Below are 23,367 nucleotides of genomic sequence, written 5' to 3'. Positions count from 1 at the left end.
ATTTTAACGTCTTTTGGTATGACGCGACCGGGGATCGAACCCGCGACCTTCCGCTCTCCTGGCGGCGATAAACAAACCCGTGAAGATCCGGGTTTTAGTTTAAGTTATAATCAGCCTGCAGCAACCCATGCTTGTCTTAAGAGGCGCCTAACGGGATCGGATGGTCAGGCTCGCTGACTTGGTTGACACATGTCACGTAGATCGATGCTCATGATGTTGATCACTGGATTGTCTGGTCCAGACTATTTACAGACCGCCGCCATATGGTTGGACTATTGCTGAGTGCGGCGTTAAACAACAAACAGACGTTAAACACTATTCCCTCATTCACTGAATTCTCAGCTGTGGCATTATGCCAGCAATGCTGTAGGCGACGTGAACATTACACAATCACGTGTCTCGCATATTGATTATAAAAGACTATTTATTAACCCCCTCCCACTCACTTGAATTATTTGTTGTTAAAGTATACTATTGTAGCGGGCAATCCTATATATACGTAGTTCTGATAATCTGTGTAGATATAATCATACATTTTCCTAACAGACCAAACACCTAAATCAAACCAGTGTAAAATATTGATGGAGTTAACCAATAGATTAAAAGAAAATAACGATAGACTCCCATAGCTAATGCCTGTATTTATTATATTTTATGTATGCATTATGGATGTATGATATAATGTATATATTTTTCATGTGTAAATTATAGATACATGATATTTCGATCAGGAAAGCAATACGTTATGATTCATAAATATTTAACACAGCCTTGAAGGCAGCGTAATATTCCGGGGAAAAGCCGTTCCCGATAAGGACTATCTCTGTTTTACATTGCCATAAACTCCAAAATATTCCAAGCTTCACTGCCTCAGTTTCACTGTATCAATTACCGGTGCATATACATTATATCAGCCGGCCTTCATAGAATCACTGTCGGTATTAATATCTTGTAATTACCATCTTGGCAGTGGACCTGTCTTGAAGATCAGCTCACTCTTAGCTTTGACGTAAATTCAAGACCAAGGAGAAGTCGACATTCATTCTTATCAAAGGGCATGCATGTGACAAATCCAAGACCTGTATGTCAATAAACAAAGACAATCAAGTGACAACCATCCTCAGATATCAAATCATAAGACTTTCGTGACGTCACGGATGTCATGGTAACTATCGGTGGCAAGAGCTTTGACTGTACGGACTAAAAAAGAGGATGATGATAAGGTGGCCACATCAGAACGCTAGGAGAGAGTTGGCTTGAGATTATGGGGGATGGGGGAGACTGTTGTCTGATTTGTTGTTATGGTAACACACAGCTACAGCGTAGGTGAAGGTGAAGGTTGCAAGGTTAGATAATCTGGAGCTAAACTGGACAGCAATGGAATGCGGTAATGATTTCTGCTTTGTGTCTCGGCCATTAAGAGTATGAGTATGGTTTTACGCCGTTTTAGCAATATTCCAACAATACCAAGGCGGTGAGGGCTAGATGCCGGCCATTAATGCCATGAAAGTACAATCATTTACATTCAAGGCAGAACATCACAGAGGCTCTCCCATGTATCTCAAGCACGTTTACGATCTTGATACACATTACAGGTACCAGTCCCAGTTACCCAAACCATATGAAAAGTAAAGCTGAATTAGATGTGCGGTACCTATTCTAGAACGTTCAGTAGTTTCGTAGAATCTATCCACAAATTTAGCAAGGAAATATATTTGTTTCCAAGGCAGTCCTAAACATAAAAACACAGGTTGTGGCGCCAAGATGGCGACGTGTGGGCTGATGCAGATGTTGATGCCACGGTAGGCGAATATAACCATTGTTGAATTATTAGATATAAGCAGGCCGAAGTTATTAAGACAGTGTGCAGAATAGGGACACGCCAGGTATTGCGTGAGTGAGTGAGTGAGTGCGAGGTAAAGTGTAGGTCGCATCGGCGATATTTCAGCTGGGAGATTGTTTATTCACTAACACGTGCGCACGCGCACATACCATCTCTTACATATGGGAGTCGTTATTATGGAAACACGAAATCCAGGCGATAACAATGGGAAAGTTGACTTTCAAATGTTGTTAATCTTGGTGGTATTCTGCCACAATACGTCTTGCCTATCGCAAGTGTCCACGTCATTTCCAACATGCTGGTCAGGGACACGCCCACCAAACTATCTCAGCCCATCCTTGCGGTGGGGTAGCCTAGTGGTTAAAGTGCTCGCTCGTCTCACCGAAGACTCGGCTTCGATTCCACACATGAGCACAATGTGTGAAGCCCATTTCTGGTGTCCCCTGCAGTGATATTGCTGGGATATTGCTAAAAGTGGCGTAAAACCCCATTCGCTTTCCTGTATATCATGACCTACTGAGGACATCCTTTGCCCTGAGTCCTCTTTCCGTAACAGAATGGGGATATTTAAGACGAGGACGTATATCACCTTGTTGGGTCCACTGTCACATCCACTTTATTCAAACGAAAATTACCCCAGAAACAAACTTTGAAGAAAAGATGAGTTAACGGTATGTCATTATTCCTGCCACCCAGGGCCCCGTTTCACAAAGCTCTCGTAAGGCTAAGATCTCGTAACTTTCCTCGTAACATTCCTACCTTCTATACTGTAACATTGACTTACGATAGTCGTAGCGCTACGAGAGCTTTGTGAAACGGGTCCCTGGCCTTTAATGTGATCAGCAATAATTACACACATAAAAACCATACCACTCAGGTTATACCACATTCAAAAGACTATACTTGAAAATCATGTATATTTCAAACTCCTAAACTTGCATATTCAAAACTTACAACCATTGATGAAACAATCCCCCTACATCTATACTTCTGGACGAGTATCTGGATATTTCATCTGACACAAAAGTCACCATCTATTTCTTCTTCTTTTTCTTTTTCCCCTTCTTCCCCTCCTTTCTTCCCTTTCCCCTTCTTTCCTTTCTTGCCCTTCTTGCCTTTGTCACCCTTGCCGTTGCCTTTCCCTTCCTCTTCGTTACCTTCAGCAAGCTTGGCTCGCTTCTTGCCCATGGGCGTCTTGGCATACCAGGCCTGTAACGACAGTACATTTCTATTCAGTTATACTGTACGACAGGCCATGGGTCCATATATAACACCGTTACAATGTTACAATAACAAAGCTGTCAGGCCTGAATGAATGAGTGAGTTTAGTTTTACGCCGCACTCTTCAATATTCCAGCTATATGGCGGTTCAGGCCTGAAAGAAGGGAGGCCATTTCAGTTCAGTTGTATACTGTACGACAGGCCATGGGCCCATATATAACACCGTTACAAAGAGGCCTTCCACAGAGAGTGTGCAACATACCAGGGGAGCAACACATGGTTTACGGTGTTCTAGGGCTGCCGTACTTTACCTTTTTGTCTGATAATTGCATCATGTTTAGTCAATTATTATATAATTAGATCACCAGGTCAATGAGAAAGGTTACATACTTCCAGTCAAACCCTAGCCATGTTACCGCCTCCGTGGTGTAGTGGTTAGAGCGTCCGTGGGTTCGATCCCCGGCCACGTCATACCAAAAGACGTTAAAATATGATACTTGTTGGTCCCTGCCTGGCGCTCGGCATTAATGGGTACATCAAGGACTGGTCGGCTCGGAGTCAGTATAATGTGTCTGAGTGGGGTATTCATGCTTAACTGCCGCATGGTATCTCAGTGAGCTAGCACGATTGGACCAGTTCAAGTCTGGGCTAGTGCAAACAGCCACACATACACACACACATGCACGTGGTATTCTCAAGTACGACGTTAAACCCCATTTCACCTTACCTTATCATGTCATTTTCAAAGAAAGTGCATATGCCACTGATCCTACGTACTGTGAGTCAGTTTTGTCGAGTTGATATTCCTAAATACTGATGAGTGCAGCGGTAAATTATTCACACAGACTACAGAGAGACGGTAATCGTATGTAAGTTACTTAGTCATCAAATAACAGACATAATGACTTGATCCTCCCGTAGAAACGCGGTACCATTAAGCGCCAGCTACAAGGTTACATGTAACTCACTATGATAGTGCCATTACACGATAAATGGCTACAGTCACGATACTAAATAGGTGCTCTCAGCCAAGATAATCCTTCAAGTATCCATGAATAGTCTATTCTACCAGTAATTTGTATGTAATTCCTAAAACAAGACGTTAAATAAAGGGTAACAGTCAGCACACGAAGCAGGACAAATGGCTTCAGCAATAGGTTACCGTTAGTGGGAGGACATTTATACATATGTAAGGGTCTACATGATAGAGGGGGAGGAGGCTAAATGTCCTCGCCACTTGAAGTAGAATCACGAAACATCGCGATGAGTGATGAACGCAGGCTACTTTATGTGTGCTGATACATATAAAATGAAAACAAGCCATTCCATTAATGCCAAGGGGGGATATTACTGATATTACCCAACAAAAGGGGGCAGTGGTGTAGCCTCGTGGTTAAAGCATTCTCTCGTTATGCCGTTATGGTTCTATTCCCCATATGGGTACAACGTGTGAAGCCCGTTTCTAGTGTCCCCAGCCGTGATATTACTGGAATAGTGCTAAAAGCGGTTTAAAGCTAAACTCACTCGCTCACGGACAAAATTTACAAAGTGCGCTCATCAAGAAAATCCGACCCGTGAAGATTCGGGCTAGAATTGATCTTCAGTAGCCCATGCTTGTCGTAAGAGGCGACTAAAGGGATCGGGAGGTCAGGCTCGCTGACTTGGTTGACACATGTCATCGGTTCCCAATTGTGCAGATCGATGCTCATGCTGTTGATCACTGGATTGTTTGGTCCAGACTCGATTATTTACAGACCGCCGCCATATATAGCTGGAATATTGCTGAGTGCGGCGTAAAACTAAACTCACTCACTCACTATCAAGAAAATCCATTCACATCACGATAAACAACAGTTCTGATCTCTTGGTACAATAGGGGTACAAATGACACACGGATGAATAAACGGATATGTCTAGCAGTGAACTTGATCAATAGCACTTAACTGTGAATATCTGTGTGAGAAAGTGTAATCCGAAATATAACATACCACGGTATGTTACATTTGACCACTTTTAGAAGCATGTTGTCTTCTTTCATCTGTATCGAATCCAGGAAGGGACATAATCGCCATCTACACGTATCCCTGTGTCAGGGGTTTTCGACGATGTAAGACAAAAACGTATTTTTTATCTGTAATACCATTTAAAGTTTTTATTTTACTAACGTTGAGTGGTAAAGGATATATTCATCTATTTCACATAAAAATACCAAGTGTTTCCTACAAAAGTAGCGTTGAGGACATCGTATCAGCGAAACTGTTGCCGTTCGTAACATGCGGGTATTTTGTATGGGTTTTCGACGATGAGCCATGTACTGTTTGCTCCGCACTGCGAGGGAGTGTTGTGATCACGTGACTTCCTATTTATATATTGCCTGTCACCAGCAGACGACTGATCTAACTGAATTTTCGCTTGCTATGTTTTGTTATATAGACAACTGATTTTTCATCTGAAGTGGTATTAACGATCTCGGGTAAATACTATTGATGTTTGTTTGCTTTTTTATATAACTTGACTTCCCGATTTCCATTGTCAATAAAACCTCTCACGACAGCGACTGGGCACCCGCCCTACCAGTGAAACTGTTTGTGCACTCCGATCGCACACGTACTCCCAGGATATAGCGCGTGCAATGCAATCGTCGAAATCACTAGAACGTCGTCGAATTCAGCTCGTGTTGGGATATATTAACTTATTTACTTTCTTTCAGTTCGTGCTGGTAGGGTCTGAACGCTGCACATGCTGCCGAATGTAGCTGTTCGCGTTTTTCTATTTCAAGTGGCGAGGACTACAGTATGTTGTTAATTCGTGAATGATTGAATACATAAATATTGCTTTACACCGCATCAGCAAGTTTCCCGCTATTCGCGGTGAGAACCAGTTACTATGATTTACAACTTGTGTACAAAATCCTGATACTTTTGCTAAAGAACAATTTCTCTCAAAATGATTTGTAAATTGGGAATAAATAATACAATTTTCATCTTTCATAACTGATAAAAGTGAAGCCATAGATTTAGCCAATTGTGTACACATATAAAGCTATTCAAATACATATATAAAACATACAGAACTGGACACGTGTGTGTACTCACAGACAAGCATGTATACACATTTGTACAATTCTGGATGGTGTTAAAAAGTACTTAAGCCAAGCTCCCTCATTCATTCATTCACTGACCTTAAAGGAGTCTTCCTCCTCGGCGAAGACTGGGTCAATCCTGGCTAGCGGTGCTACGAACTCCACAGCCTGCAAGTGCTTCTTGGACAGCTGCTGGATACGGCGGTCAGTGAGCACCTGCTGGACGGCCGTCACCATGTGGCCGGGTGTGTAGCCATCCGTCACCTTGGACAACGAACTAACGTCCAGGTGGTTGGTCAACACACCGTTATGCTTGGTGATGAGGCGCCGCCATAGCACTGAAGGAGAAGGTGTAGTCTTTCAAGCCAGTGTCATACAAAATGTGCTATGGATTTAAGACAGGCAGCTTATTAATTGCTGAGGCCACCATAGCACTTAAGAAGAAGATGACTTTCAAGCCAATGTCATACGAAATGTGCTATGGATTAAAGACAGACAGGCAGTTTATTCAGTTGGAGGAGCTGTGGACCACAGTCATAGACAATGCATGGTAATGAGACTTACAGCATGAGAATGCATCATGTGGAAATATCATATAATTTTGAAATGCCTCTTAATGAAATTGACTAACATTTTGCTATTTCAGGTTGACATAAGACCTTCAAGTTTCTGTCTTGCTAGACATCAAGTGACAGTATATGAGTAAAAACATCTCTGTGCTTCACCTACAGTAGGGACACACTAATAAAAAATTATGTTCGTCCCCGATCTCCACAAAGTTACATTTATGGCAGATTAGGAATTCTGTATTTACTTAAGCATTTCACGTGTTTTTAAACCATGTGATAAACATACGAATTTGGCAAACCTTCTCATCGTATGTGAGAGAATTAAGATCTATTGCAAGACAGTGTCATGAGTGAGTGAGTGAGTTTAGTTTTACACCGCCTTTAGCAATATTCCAGCAATATCACGGCGACTGACACGAGAAATGGTCTTCACACATTGTACACATGTGGGGAATCGAACCCGGGTCTTCGGCGCGACGAGCGAACGCTTTAACCACATGGCTTCCCCACCGCCCGACTTCGTAAAGACCAATTCTAAACCGGATGACAAAGTACCAAACTTGCAACCTGTATTGTAGCTGGATTGGACTGATACAAATGACTGCCTGAAATAATTGACAGTCCCACTGCAACTATCAGTTCTGCACTCACAGTGTCTGGACGCGTAGTCTGGTCGGGGGATGAGGATGATCCGGTTGTAGCAGCTCATCAGGGTCTTCATCTCCCCATCAAACGGACATCTGGTCGTCCCCACAAGGAGCAGACGGTCTTCAGACTTGATGGTCTTCAGGGCCTTGGGCAGCTCCTTCTTCAGACGCTTCGGATCAGTCTGGCAAGTGTGTGAGTAAGGAGGTATTGAGTGAGTGAGTGAGTGAGAACTAATCCAGCTATGTCACACTGGTCTGTAAGTTATCAAGCCTGGGACTCGTACAAACGCCATCGGGATCAGTGAACCGAAGTCAGTCACACTCCCTGATCACCATTTTAGTCGGCATTTACGAGAATGAGTTCTCTGACACAGATGTTGCTCGATTGTTGTTTAACGCTGCACTCAGCAATATTCAAGCTATGTGGCAGCGGTTTGATCATAATCGAGTCTGGATCAGACAATGCAGTGACCAGCATCATGTGCATCGATCTACGCACATGACATACGAAGACATGTCAATCAAGTCAGCCAGTCTGACCCCCCGACCCCGTTAGTCGCCTCTTACGACAAGCATGGGTTGCTGAAGACCAATTCTAACCAGGATCTTCATGGGTTCCCTGACAAAGAGATGGCATGAGCGTTCGAGACGGTGAGTAGCGTGTCTGCGTATGTGACTGACATCTAATCCCAATTTTTACACTACGCGTGTTGAACCATACTTGAATAATAGTCACATATAATTGTGAACCATATCTGATATATCAAGGTGTCGACGGCACAGGCACTCTCCTACCCAGAGTTCCATGCGGCAAGCCAGCATAGTACCTCTGCCACAGGCCAGAAAAATGTGACGATTCGTCACATCTTGCAATGTCAATTCAATATAATGTACAGATTTCTTTGACTCTTTTATTTTTGACGAGTCTACACATCTAACTAAACATCTTTAATAGAATGGTTTAGTTTCACTGAGAAAATATACAAAAACATGTAACACTATTTCGATTTGCATAGCGACCCTCTGTTTACGTAGGTTGTACGGCTCCACGTGCAGTCATCGAAGCTGATGGAGAGCAAACGATGCAGCCAGTTTGATATCTAAATATGTACTGTCATAGACCTTACTGTCGCAGTTGTGGAAGAATATATATGTAACAATGTAAAACCTTATAAAGAGAGCGCCGAAAAGCTTTCGTCAGTCCAGTCTCTTCTTATTATGAATATGCGCGTTTGATTACAAACAAGAGAAAAGTCCGGTCACGTGATATGCAAATTAGCCTGTGGCAGTGATGTTATGTTAAGTCATCGCTGTGCCGGAGTGGACGGCACAGGGTGCCGTTGTACATAGCAAAATGAGCGTTACGACAAGGTATAGGTACACAGGTCAAAGTAGGCGAGTTACAATCTCCTCAGGCTAAGATCTACAACGGCACCTAGGGATCATTGATTAGAGCAATTAAAACCAAATAATCTCGTTTTAACGTTAACTTTCAACTCACATACAGAATAAACTTTCAATTAAAACAACCTTCTGAGTCATCCCGTGACAGGGTTTCAGAAGTGTTTTGTTAATGTTAATATGCTCAACGCCTCACTCGGTAACATATCAAACCATGGGGGTGGTGGGGATGTCAACAAGATAAGATCGATCAGAATACGTTGCATAAAAAATGGAACACTCGTCTTTTTCTGTAAACAATGTTACTCCATCGTGTACGACACTCGTAATAATATCAACTTTCCAGTTCATTCGTTGAGATAAACATTTACCAAGACGAGAATAGCCACAATCCTTCTCTGCAGTGAGATGCAGACGCTGTTGTATTGACAAAGACAGAACCTAACATGACATTCTGCAGCGTGTGATAACACCACTCGCAATCACCTGGAGGTTGACATTTGTAAATACTGAATCAGACAGGTCTGTAAGAACAATGATTGAGTGAGTTTGGTTTCACGCCGCTTTCAGCAATATTCCAGCAACATCACGGCGGGGGACACCAGAAATGGGCTTCACACATTGTACCCATGTGGGGAATCGAACCCGGGTCTTCGGCGTGAAGAGCCAACGCTTTATCCACTAGGCTACCCCACCGCCCCCTGTAAGAACAGACGAGCCTTAATACCAGTGCTTGCGTTTCAGTCAAACAATTAGGCACTGACCACTTAAAGCGACCGAGTATCGTTTTCCGCCGCCTTTACCAATAATCCAGCAATATCACGGCGGGGACACAAGAAATGGGTTTCACAAATTGTACCCATGTGGGGAATCGAACCCGGGTCTTCAGTTTGTCGAGCGGACGCTTTAACCGTCACCATACCCCGCCGCCCCTAATTACGTATGTCCATGCATTGAACAAGTTCAATTCGACATTTTATGGCTCCGTGTTAACTTCGAATGACATACAGTTTGTTTGGTCCGTTCTATTGGAATTGGGGCGGTGGGGTAGCCTAATGGTTAAAGCGTTGGCTCGTCACGCCGAAGACCCGGGTTCGAATCCCCACATGGGCACAATGTGTGAAGCCCATTTTTGGTGTCCCCCGCCGTGATGTTGCTGGAATATTCCTAAAAGCGGCGTAAAACCAAACTCAGTCAGTCTATTGGAATTAACTGTGAAATTTCGTATGTGCTCGGCCATATTCTGTTCACGTGTTGTTTGTTTGTTTGTTTGTTGTTTAACGCCGCACTCAGCAATATGCCAGCTATATGGCGGCGGTCCGGAACTAATACCTTCTCACTTATCCACTGATTGACAGCATGAACATCGATCTACGTAAAAAAAAACCGGATGATCGCTGGTCCCTGGAACCAATATTTCCATAAAGATACCAACGGGAAAACAATCACAATAACCCAATATCTCCACCATTGTATGAATACTAACTGATCTCACAACGTACTGGGTCTGACTTGGGCACTTTCTTCTTGCACATCCTCTCACAGTCACTGATGTAGAACACCGAGGGCTGCAGAGCACGGCCAACCTGCCACAGATAACACACAGTTTCGATCAACAAATAAATGCGTGCTTTCCGTTCATATAACATTCATGCTAGAAGAATAATATGTGCAACGAGTGTTGTTGTTAAATAAGAAACATCCCACATTATCGTCAGTGAACTGAGCTGTACACCAATGTCCTTGAAGAGGTCTTCCTTTTGCGATGGAACGCTATATTGTATTTGTACGTACCTTGTAGACATGTGGGGCGGTGGGGTAGCCTAGTGGTTAAGGCGTTCGCTCGTCAAGCCGAAAACCCGGGTTCGATTCCCCACATGGGCACAATGTGTGAAGTCCATTTCTGGTGTCCCCGCCGTGATATTGCTGGAATATTGCTAAAAGCGGCGTAAAACTAAACTCAGTCAGTCTATTGGAATTAACTGTGAAATTTCGTATGTGCTCGGCCATATTCTGTTCACGTGTTGTTTGTTTGTTTGTTTGTTGTTTAACGCCGCACTCAGCAATATGCCAGCTATATGGCGGCGGTCCGGAACTAATACCTTCTCACTTATCCACTGATTGACAGCATGAACATCGATCTACGTAAAAAAACCGGATGATCGCTGGTCCCTGGAACCAATATTTCCATAAAGATACCAACGGGAAAACAATCACAATAACCCAATATCTCCACCATTGTATGAATACTAACTGATCTCACAACGTACTGGGTCTGACTTGGGCACTTTCTTCTTGCACATCCTCTCACAGTCACTGATGTAGAACACCGAGGGCTGCAGAGCACGGCCAACCTGCCACAGATAACACACAGTTTCGATCAACAAATAAATGCGTGCTTTCCGTTCATATAACATTCATGCTAGAAGAATAATATGTGCAACGAGTGTTGTTGTTAAATAAGAAACATCCCACATTATCGTCAGTGAACTGAGCTGTACACCAATGTCCTTGAAGAGGTCTTCCTTTTGCGATGGAACGCTATATTGTATTTGTACGTACCTTGTAGACATGTGGGGCGGTGGGGTAGCCTAGTGGTTAAGGCGTTCGCTCGTCAAGCCGAAAACCCGGGTTCGATTCCCCACATGGGCACAATGTGTTAAGTCCATTTCTGGTGTCCCCCGCCGTGATATTGCTGGAATATTGCTAAAAGCGGCGTAAAACTAAACTCACTCACTCACTCACTTGTAGACATGTTTCCACCGAGATGGAACACCATGGTGTATTTGTACCTTCCTTGAAGACCAGCTCCTAATCAGATGGAACAGAATGGTATCCATGTACTTATCTTGAAGACCTATTCCTACTGCTTTGGAATGCTATAGTGTATTTGTACCTACCTTAGAGAGCAGGTTCTACAGAAGTGGAACAGAATGATGTCCCTGTACTCACCTTGAAGACAAGATGCATCAGCATCTTCAGACCGTCCTTCCCGGGGTATTTTCCAGCCAGGTTGGCAGCACTCAGGTCAAACAGGTTGGCTCCCGTCTCCTGGCAAATAGCGTGGACCAACATCCGCTTGCCTGTACCACGTGGTCCTGTCAGCATGATGGACTTGGTGAGAGGAACATTCTCGTGCACTGCAGCTGAACCTGAGGAAGAGCAATACTTTCTGAACAGCACTTTTGGTACATGGCAAGTTAAAATATAGCGAGTGAGTGAGCTGGGTTTAACGCCGCTTTTAGCAATATTCCAGCAGTATCACAACGAGGGACACCAGAAATGGTCTTAACACATTGTACTTATGTGAGGAATCGAACCTGGATCTTCGGCGGGACGAGCGAACGCTTCAACCACTAGGCTACCCAACCGCCCAAAGAGTGATTGAGTGAGTGAGTATGGTTTAACGCCGCTTCTAGCAATATTCCAGCAATATCACGGCGGGGGGGGGGACACCAGAAATGGGCTTCACACATTGTGCCCATGTGGGGAATTGAACCTGGATCTTCGGCGTGACGAGCCAACGCTTTAACCACAAGGTTACCCCACCGCCCCCGTCCCAAAACGAAGTAATGGTGGCGAATAAGTATAGAATTGCCCAAAGAAAGGCGGACCTTCATACCAGTACTCCAAAGATAAGAAAAGGTAAGAGGTAAGTTAAAGATCTGATTTTACCAATTCTGTGTCACATTTGCACGACTCATTGAAGAGGAAAAAATCCATTCAGCTCATCCTACACATTGTCTTGAGGGTTATTTGCATACCAACAGATACCACGACACAATTATCCCTTGGCTCACTTTCAGATGGAAAACATCCGTTTCATCTAGCTTTGTAAAGATGTCTGAAAAACGTGTCTGTACCTAGTGGCAGTATGCCGAACTCTGCGACAAGCCGTCGGACGTCACTGAGGGAAGGCATGGGTTCGACTCCCGCGTCCCTAAGAGTGGTCCCCAGATAGCTGTAGTCTCCTTCAAAGTCGGACAGCTTGACCTGTGGGGCCCGGATGATGATGCCTTGAGTCACCAGTTCCTCGTACAGGTCTTCGGTGGTCCTGATGAAGGAATCTTGTGTTATATTTTTTTTGTTTTATTCGTTTGTTGTTTAATACGGTGCTCAGCAATATTCCAGCTATATAGCTGCGGTCTGTAATTAATCGAGTAGAGCAATGTCAGACTTGTAACTACCATGAGGATGGAATTAGTGATGAGGCGCTTTTGTGATATAGCTTTCAATATTATCACCTCGCAGAGTTGCTTCCCTTAGTCGGGATGGGATACTAGTGGCGGGTTCGAATCTAGACCAGTACGATGATCTTGTCAGAGTAGTGATTAAATGAACATGGAATAATATATGTCTTTCAATAGTATAAGAAAGCAGACAGAGTTGCGGCCCTTAGCTCGTTAGGATACTAATGGTGAGTTCGAATCTAGACCAATATGATGACCACATTGGTGAAACTGAAAACTGTACAATGATGTTAACATGGCTACAGTTGCAATCAACATACTGAAACAAATTAATTTGTGAAACGGGGGACCAGGATAATTTTTAACACTTAAAACGCTCACAACAAAAGAATGAATGGCTGGCGCTGAACCATACCTAGTATGTACGTTCCCCCATGAATTCATTCTGATCAACAACCCACGAAACCCGAGACCACAGACCCACATCTCTGCCGGGGTTAATTAAGCAGCGCCAGGTCTACATTCAAAGATATACTGATATACTACATCGAGTCAGTCGTAACATGTAAAACCAACATTCCTGCCGGGGACGTCCACCATGATATTATTCAGCTTGAAGATTGGATTGGTGCTTGTTTCATGGAAATCGCCTAGCTAGATTTGTAGCTCACCTGTTTTGGTTATAGACTGTCCTCGTGACACACAATGAACGCTGTTTAACACAGTCAGCGGTTTACCAGCTGTATCAGAGTGGCTTGTAGGGCGATGGGGTGGCCTAGTGGTTAATTCTTTTGCTTGTCACGCCGGGTCAAGACCCTGGTTCGATTCCCCACATGGGTACAAAGTGTGAAGCCCATGTCTGGTGTCCCCCGTTGTGATGTTGCTGGAATATTGCTAAAAGCGGCCTAAAACTAAACTTACTCACCCACAATTGCCTGTAAATATCGACTCTGGACCATGTAAACCAGTGGTTGAAAGTATTAGCAACCATCAACGCCATGATAACATACATGCTGTTAAGTCACACAGTGTCACTACCAGAAATGCTAGTACAAGCAGCCGCACATACACATACACACGCATGCAGTCCTCATATGAGCGAAATATTCTCCAGCACGACGTTAAACCCAATTTCACCTCACCTCACTACCAGAAATATGCTTCACGCATTGTACCCATGTGGGGAATCGAACCCAGGCCTTCGGTGTGACAATCGAACGCCCTACCCACTGGGCTACCTCACCGCCCCAGGGAGCGAGACTGATGGCTGTACTCTCACCTGTTAGGGGTCAGGTCTTTCTCCTTCTTTTTCCCTTTCTTTCCTTTTTTCTTTTTCTTCCCTTTCTTTTTTCCTTTCTTTTTTCCCTTCTTCTTTCCTTTGTCTCGGTCAACTGTCTAAAGTAAGCCAGTATTCTAATTATGACTTTTGTTTTCACAAATGCTGGACCACGATATGAACCAGTATCCTCATGAACACTAGAAAGGGAACATCTTACAGAACTTAAACCTACCAGTACAAACCCAACAATATAACATTATGTACGATTTGTAATCTGTGTATTCATGTATTAACTACCAATGGTTTTTGTTGTTGTTTAAACTCAGCACTCAGCAATATTGTAGCTGTTTGGTGGCGGTTTGTAAACAATCGAGTCTGGAGCAGACAGTTCAGTGATCAACAGCATGAGCATCGTTATACACAGTTTAGATATGATGACATGTGTCAACCAAGTCAGCGAGCCAGATCCCATTAGTCGTCTCTTACGATGTGATGTAATGTGAAATTGGGTTTAACGTCGTGCTTGAGAATATTTCGCTCATATGACGACGTGCATGCGTGTGTGTGTGTATGTGCGGCTGCTTGTACTAGCCCAGACTGAAGCTGGTTTTATAGTGCTAGCCCACTGAGATACCATGCCGCAGTGAAGCATGAATACCCCACTCAGACACATTATACTGACTCCGAGCCGACCAGTCCTTGTTGTACCCATTAATACCGAGCGCCAGGCAGGGACCAACAAGTACCATATTTTAACATCTTGTGGTATGACGCGGTCGGGGAACGAACCCGTGACCTTCCGCTCTCCAGGCGGACGCTCTAACCACTACACCACGGAGGCGGTCCGTCTCTTACAACAAGCATGAGTTATTAAATACAAATGCAAACAGGAGCTGAAACAAAACTGAAACGACTTCACACAGCTTTCAGCAATTCCGCCAATATCACGTATGAGACATGGTTTTAAGGTTGGTGATTTTAAATAGATTAAAAATGAAAACATATTAACAATTATGAAAAATGGGAAAAATACATCATGTATATTTGATTCATGTGGCATAATGCAGTGTAAAAACAAGAGTGTCTGACCATCTTGAGGTTCTTCAGTTCAGCCCTCATCAGTTCATCCACCTGAACTCTGACATCATCCTCCACCTCATGTCGCTTCTCCTCCCTCACCAACTCCGTGTCGTACTGCTGGGAGTAGTTGCCGCTCTCGTCGCGTCGTTGCCAGACGTCTGAGGAAGGAATGAGTAAATATTGTTTGACGACAGAGTCAGCATTCGTTTGTTTGTCAAAGCAGCGTTTTTCCATTTTTATAATGGCGGCGCTCTGTAAATTATGGAGTCGGGAGCAGACAATCCGGTGATTGTCCTCATGAGCATCGATCTACGCAATTGGGGTACGATGACATCGTCAACCCAGGATCGTGTGGTTCAGACTCCGTCACACAGCTGAAATGTTACTGAGAGCGGCGTTGAATAAATAACAATCATCCGTGGAGGTGTAATGAATAGATTGTTGTTATACAGTACAACCAGAAATTATTGAGAATTTAAGATTGTAAGTTTATTTAATTTTTTCACTCATTTTTTGCGTATTAAATGTGAATATTAGCTCCAGATTCAAAGACAGGTGAACAGTTAGTATTTTGTCAAGTCACCATGGGCAGCAATGCAGGCTTCAATGCGGCGGGGCATACTACTGATCAAAGAAGTTAGAAAGTCGTGGTCCATGCTGTCCCAATATCGGACTACCTCTTCTTTCATTTCAGCAATATTTGTCAGATTTTTCTTATTGACACTTTCCTTCATAAGTCCACAAACATTTTTTATTGGATTTAGGTCAGGGCTATAGCTTGGCCAATCTAATAATGTCATATTTTGGGTCCGAAACCAGGCCTGTGAATGCTATGAACGATGTTTTGGGTCGTTGTCCTGCTGGAAAATCCAAACATTTCCATAGAACGCGTGAGCAGATGGAAGTAAATGTCCCTCGAGAATATATGTGTACCGCTCACTGTTCATATTCCCTTCAAATACACAGAGGGGCGTTGCCCCTAACACAGATATGCCACCCCACACGTTAAATTTCGGACTGTACTTTGGGCACTGATACAAAGGTTTTTCAGTTTGTTTGGTCCAGAATTTCAGTGTATTAAGAAACAGCCACACAACTTTCATCTGAGAAAATCACATTGACCCGGTTAAAATTTCTATGCTGTAAGCACCAGTTCAACCTTCGCTCCTTTTGTTCAGGTTTCATGATCGGTGATGGAATTCCTCGACTTTTCTGCCAACCCATTGCATGCAGCTCAGTTCTAATTGTCTCCTTACAGACAGCCACAGTTCCTCTATCAATCATATCCAGCCTTAAGTTTTCTAAACTCCTTCGTTTGTTTTTAGAAACAAGAATACCAAGCCGCCTCCTGTCACCGACAGTCAATTTTCTGGGCCTACCTGCGCCTGCCTGGTGCTCAAGGCCATATCTATTTGCAATATTTTTCAAAACACGATAAACAGTGGACAAAGGGATGCCTGTTCTACTTGAAATCACTTTAGCTGATCTGATGTCCTTGTTATAATACTCTAAAATCAACTTCCTTTTCTCTAAATCATCCATACTGAGGATCACTGAAAATGTCGTCTGCTAGCAAGTAAACAAAGGGGGATAATTCTTCACAAACTAATGAAAAAGGATTAACAGAGTTGTCTCTCTTGAATTAAACCAAGCACTTGATAGCTGGTCTAGGTTGTTTATACTAGAAATCCAATTAAACATATTCCTAAAATTCTCAATAATTTCTGGTCATACAAAACAATGTAATTCCGCGCGTCCGGTCTGCGCAGGTGCAATAGCGTACTTCCGTATCGAAGGTAAACATTGTCATTTACGCTTGAAATCTGGACATTTCTACAAGGGACTGGCTTTTAATCACTAAAGGTAAGTAAATAACAATAATTGACAGATAAATTGACAGTTTTATGAAAATTCGTTTTTTTCAGACTTTTAAACCTTTTTCTTCATTATTCATAATTCGATTTAATATGAAACACTCTTTCTTACATTGATTTTTGAAAATATTCTGGCCCTAATATGCTTCCATACTTAGGATCTCTAGCTGGATATTGTGCGCATCAGTTGCTGCGCAGAATTACCGGACAGGAAGCGATGTCGTCAGAACGCCGGTAAGGTCAACCGTATCGCATATTGTAACGTTAGAATCTTATAGACATATGATGCATACCAGCATGTTTAGTCACGTAAACCACAAAAAATAAGAGACGTTAGTTGCCGTGTTGCGAGCGATGTGCTTAGGTGCACGGAATTACCGGACGGCATTGTACCTCTATAAGCGTTGGATCCATCACAAACAGCCGGGACGAAGTTCGACGGTGCCATCTTCCAGCCTTCCTCTTCTTCCTGTAAACACAGTTTGTTTGTTTGTTTGTTTGTTGTTTAACGCCGCACTGAGCAATGTTCCAACTATATGGCAGCGGTCTGTAAATCCTCGAGACTGGACCAGACAATCCAGTGACCAACATGAGCATCGATCTACGCAATTGGGATACGATGACATGTGTGGACCATGTCAACGAGTCTGACCACCAGATCCCGTTAGTCGCCTCTTACGACAAGAATGGGTCGACCAATTCAAACCCGGATCTTCACGGGTTTTCTTATTCTAAGGAAATTCACATGTACATGCATGTGAGGACAGCAACCACTGTATACAACATACAGACTCGACCATCCTCGTTCATCCAGGGCAGTATATCTTCCCCGGCTTGTCATAAATACCCTAGACACATTAAGCAATTTCAGCTTTGGTTTGAGACCGATTCGAACAGCAAGACGCTAAAAATAGCTATTCAATGACTGTCCAATGCTGTGTGCTCACATATGTTTGTCTATTTGCTTAACGCCGCACGTGGCAATTTTACAGCTATAACCAGAGAAGAGCGGGAGGGGTAGTGACGTCACAAAATGAAGCAATGGTGGCGAATGAGTGCAGATTTTCTGAAAATGAAATGGAGATACGACATACTGGATACTCATAGAGACAAATCTTGGTTTCAAGGGTTATTTAGTGAGTTTAGTTATACTCCGCTTTTAGCGTTATTTCAGCAAGGTCGTGGTGGGGGTATCGAATCTGTGTCTCCGGCATTACGAGCGAACCCCTAGGCTACCCCACAGTCCCTGTTTCAAATGATTACTTCTCATTTGTCATGTCTCATGATATAAGGAAATTTAACACTCCAACTCTGTGTATCACTTAAGACTGAAGACTTATGTTGATGTTCGTAAGCAAATTCGATGATGCGCGAAGCTCTTATTTGACGTTATATTCAGACATATAGGTAATTTAAGTAGTTGTGTATCTCTGTGTCAGCTCGACTGACAACGTAATCACGCCACACACTGACATTCATCATGAATAATGGGGCGGTGGGGTAGCCTAGCGTTCGTCACGCTGAACACTCGGGTTCCATTTCCCAGATGGCTACAATGTGTGAAGCCCATCTCTGGTGTCCCCCGCCGTGATATTGCTAGAATATTGTTAAAGGCGGCGTAAAACCTTACTCGCTCGAAGGGAAATGAACAACAATGAGCCTGGTTGTGTTCATCTGCGCGAGGTCATCCTTTACAGTTATATTAATACACGTATATCCATTTCAAATATCATGATATTCTGGCCGAGGGACATGCCACTGTGGACTGACATCTGATGAATACTATTCCTTTAACGAAATACAATATAGAACCACAGTGGAACAAAATACCCAGTCTTAAACAAACTCCGTTTGATATCTAGTGAAAATAATATGAATTGATCACTAGAAATCAGGCGTGACACCAGGTGTTCGCGAAAACGGTAAGCATGTCCTGTGCTCACGGTACAACCACTATTCACAAACTTTGTCTAATAAAAATGGGTTTATCTTTTGCCTGACGCTACACAACAGTACTCCTGCCATGCGACGGCGGCCTGTAAACAAACCAGACAATCAAGTGATCGATGGAAACCCAGTCAGATAGTTCTGAATTGCGACTGATGTGTAGAGTGAGTGGGTTAGTTTTACGCCGCGTTTAGCAATATTCCGGCAATATCACGGCGGGGGTACACCAGAAATGGGCTTCACACATTGTACCCATGTGGGGAATGGAGCCTGGGTCTTCGGGGTGACGAGTGAACGCTTTAACCACAAGGCTACCCCACCGCCCCGAAAGAAGTATATAACGATTCCGATGCTTATGAATAAAGAAAAACGGTTTTTTAAAATCGATTTGTTGTACAGCACATTGGAGGGTCAGTTTTAATAGCAACAGTCAAACACCGTTAGGTGGGAGCTGAAGTCACCCATTTCTTTGAGTTATCTAAGGTACGACATAGTGAGTGAGTGAGTGAGTATGGTTTTACGCCGCTTTTAGCAATATTCCAGCAATATCACGGCGGGGGACACCAGAAATGGGCTTCACACAATGTGCCCATGTGGGGATTCGAACCCGGGTCTTCGGCGTGACGAGCCAACGCTTTAACCACTAGGCTACCCCACCGCCCCTTAAGGTACGACATAACCGTAAAAGGATAACTAATAAGGAATAGTCAGGGATAAAACCTTTATACGTCGAAGCAACGGTACGTTCGACACGACATTTAAAAATAATATGTAATAATTTATTGCAAGCTTTTATCTATAATCCGTGCGTAATAAGGATTAGACTAAACCCCCAGTAACTCCAGTTTATCGCTATTACCATCCAAATCGGGATCGTTAGACAGGCTTTGTCTTGGCTGCCTATGTGACGTCTTACCTCGACGGGGGCGGTGGGCTAAAGCTCGTCACGAAGACCCGTGAAGCCCATTTCTTGTGTCCCCCGCAGTGATATTGCTGTAATGTTGCTAAAGCGGTGTAAACAGTACTCACTCGTTCACTTCGACGGCGTGAGAGGTTGATGAACAAACGCATTTCCCTGATACCAAATGAATTGACATAGTAATTATTTTACTGCCGCTTTGTTGGACTTTAAAACCCGGAACAACAGAAACTTCTGCATGAGACTTTTAAACGAACGTCCATTTACCAGCCAAGGGAGTTCAAATAAAACGGTTGACAGGAACAGCCCCGGGCACAAGGGTCTGAGAACGTGAAGTGTGGGGTGAGTGAATATGGTTTTACGCCGCTTTTAGCAATATTCCAGCAATATCACGGCGGGGACACCAGAAATGGGCTTCATACATTGTATACGTACCCATGTGGGGAATCGAACCCGCATCTTCAGCGTGACGAGCCAACGCTTTAACCACTAGGCTACCCCACCGCCCCAGAGAACGTGAAGATTCAACGGAATTAGTGAGTGAGTTTAGTTTTACGTCGCTTTAAGCAATAGGCTATACTGGCAATATCATCAGAACGCTTTAAGCGCTAGTCTCCTCCTCCCCGACTTAACGGAATTAAAGCTCAAACTAAAAATGTCTGACGAAAGAAAATATACATTTGAAAACTATATTTAACCCAAAAATACCAAACGACGTTATAAAAAGATACTTCTCTAACACAATCGCCATACATTTAAACTTAGTGTCCAAAAATACAATTATAATGCCCATATCAAATACATCTCTATAAATAACCGTTTCTTTAGATTTTAACCACCGTCAAGCATAAAGTACATTCTTGCTCTTTCTGGGTGCCGTTGTACAAATCGACCTTAGTGCTAAGGTGACTGTAGGTCCGATACCTTAACATAGGCGTAGGGCAGTCTTAGTGCTAAGGTTGTTTCGTACAGCGGCATCTTTGGCAATACAAGTACACACATCGTATTGTGTCTCACTGGAGCTCGGCGCACCAAGACACATATCTGTATAAAGTAACTGAAAGTAAATCAGATGACTTCTCATTTTGATTAATATGTGTTGACTGACCTCCAATCAGGGCAATCACACAGCCCTATTCTGACTTGACTGGTTTTGTTTTATCGCACTGCATATATTAATTACTGGGTAATTGTGAGCTAAACCTGAACAAAAACTGGTCACGCTGGATTTAGCTCTCCCGGCACTCGCAATACACAAGAAAAACAAAGAAATCGTCATCTTCTGTGCAGTCAGTAGCGAAACCTTCTTTCTGTACAAGGCGTCAAATACACTGGGTGTTCGTCGAAGCGGGCCGACACCTCTGAGACCACAGTTAGGGAAGCCCCGTTTGTCCGGATGGTACTTTTTTTCCAGATGAACGGGTACAAAGTAATGTCCCTTTTCAGTCACGAGTCACCCTCGCCCCTCCCTTCCCCCCACCCAACGTTCACAGCAATAATTCCACGGAGTTTCCGGAGCAGCGGGGTTTGTGTGTTGACATAACGCTACTTAATGAGGGTTCCCTTGACTCACCTCACCATCGTCCTCCTTCTTTTTCTTCCCTTTCTTTCCCTTTTTGCCTTTCTTTTCTTTCTTCTTCTTTCCCTTTTTGCTCTTTTTTCCATCTTTGGCTTCTTCCTGAAAACAAAAGCAGTGTTTAGGCTAAGCAGCCATACATCTGAAGTGCAGAGAACGGTACCGTTCCACAAGCTGAAATAGCAACTGTCAGTATGTTCTGATTTACAATGCTGGGGCAATTACCTTCTCCTTCAGTTCTTCTTCTAATTCTTCCGGTGTCTTCATCTTAAAGATGGAGGCTGAACCCCCGTCATCCTCCTCGGGATATTCCGGAAACTTCCCTGTGACGTCTCTGAAATATATGGGCTGGTGTAGAGGTGGATGTGAAAAAATAGTGTAGGCTATGCCAGGTCGCCGTCAACAATATTACAGCGATATATAGTTAAACATCGTTGTGTCGAAGTTGGAAGGACCTACGCGAATACTTCGAGATATTCGTGATTGTATGATTGTTAAATACGGAATGCCAAGGGACTTAGCTTTTATTCGACACATCAGAGTTCGACACAAAAGTGTTAGACTGCAGTAGAAGCAAGGGATGTAAGCGTGGTCCACCTGCACTCGATGAACCACTGTCTGATCTGATCCATCATGTTGTCCTTGATGTCGGGTCCCTCGGTGTCCCGGATCTTGTCTCGGATCACTTCCAGGGCCTGCTGGTACTCTATCTCGTGACGCTCCTGCACGCGTCGCCGCGTCTCTTCCGTCCTCAGGGCCAGGGACATTGGCGTGTTCTTCAGGTTTACCTGGATAGACGGGGTGGCCTAGGGGAGGGACAACATGGCGTCAAGTTACATGAAGGTCAAAGGACCAACAAAATTAAAATTAAAAATAACAAAATAACAACAGCTACCATTGCCCACCTAACTGCCACAACCAAAAGAAAACGATTACCCACCATGCCCAGAAAGGTCATTTCCTCTTCCCTGTCCCTTCGTGTCCGACGTCGCTGGGCAAACCCCTTCCAAACCTGAAACAGACGACATTAGGTCCATCTTTCAAAACGTACGCGAAACTTCACTATCTGTAAACCAATTTCGTTGTTGTGGAATGTACCTTCTGAATGGTAGTTGCCGCAACATCCGGGTGCAGCGTGGGAGGTTGTTTCCGGCTTCTCCTGGAGTTCTCCGTTATCCGTAGCATGATCTCCGCACGCAGACGACCCTGTCTCGCGCGCTCGTGGATCTGGATTAGACGGATAGCGTCCTCCAGTGACATACGGGGACCTCCCGTGTCCTGCAACAGTGAGTGAGTATGGTTTTATGACGCTTTGTGGTACTTGTTGTTCCCCTGTCTGCCGTTCGGCATAGATTGGACAAAACAAGGTCAGTATACTGTGTCTCAGAGGCAAACTGTCGCATGGCATCTAAATCGGCTGAAACTATAACACTGGGATCCCGACTAATACAAGCAGCCACACATACGTGCACGAATATCATTGACCACCAACTCTCTTCTCCTCGATCCTTACGAACCCGTGATGACCCGGGTTAGAATTGGTCTACAACAACCCATGCTTGTCGTAAGAAGCAACTAACGGGATCGGGTGGTGAGGCTCACTGACTGACTTTGTTGACGCATGTCATCGTATCCCAAGTGTGTAGATCGATGCTCATGCTGTTGATCACTGGATTGTCTTGTCCAGACTCGATTACAGACCGCCGCCATGTAGCTGGAATATTGCTGAGTGCGGCGCT

General features: G+C 43.8%; 1 protein-coding gene across 1 annotated transcript; it reads right to left on the bottom strand.

The window, feature by feature from the left end:
* Positions 1 to 2,629: 2,629 nt before the first annotated feature.
* On the bottom strand, positions 2,630 to 22,924 carry LOC124270155 (dynein regulatory complex protein 11-like). Its single transcript, XM_046705184.1, has 14 exons — positions 22,727 to 22,924; positions 22,569 to 22,640; positions 22,226 to 22,434; positions 21,854 to 21,962; positions 21,626 to 21,730; positions 17,580 to 17,655; positions 15,322 to 15,470; positions 14,233 to 14,348; positions 12,627 to 12,817; positions 11,716 to 11,915; positions 11,034 to 11,117; positions 7,367 to 7,544; positions 6,246 to 6,484; positions 2,630 to 3,052 (listed from the first exon to the last, which is right to left on the bottom strand). Exons 1-14 carry the CDS (start codon positions 22,886 to 22,888, stop codon positions 2,855 to 2,857), a joined length of 2,088 nt encoding a protein of 695 aa, XP_046561140.1. The 5' UTR covers positions 22,889 to 22,924; the 3' UTR covers positions 2,630 to 2,854.
* Positions 22,925 to 23,367: the final 443 nt, after the last annotated feature.

This window comes from Haliotis rubra, unplaced genomic scaffold (assembly GCF_003918875.1).
Source record: "Haliotis rubra isolate DU_JTF1 unplaced genomic scaffold, ASM391887v1 Scf15, whole genome shotgun sequence".
In the NCBI taxonomy this organism is placed as follows: Eukaryota; Metazoa; Mollusca; class Gastropoda; order Lepetellida; family Haliotidae; genus Haliotis; species Haliotis rubra.
This window is presented reverse-complemented; position numbering and strand designations above follow the sequence as displayed.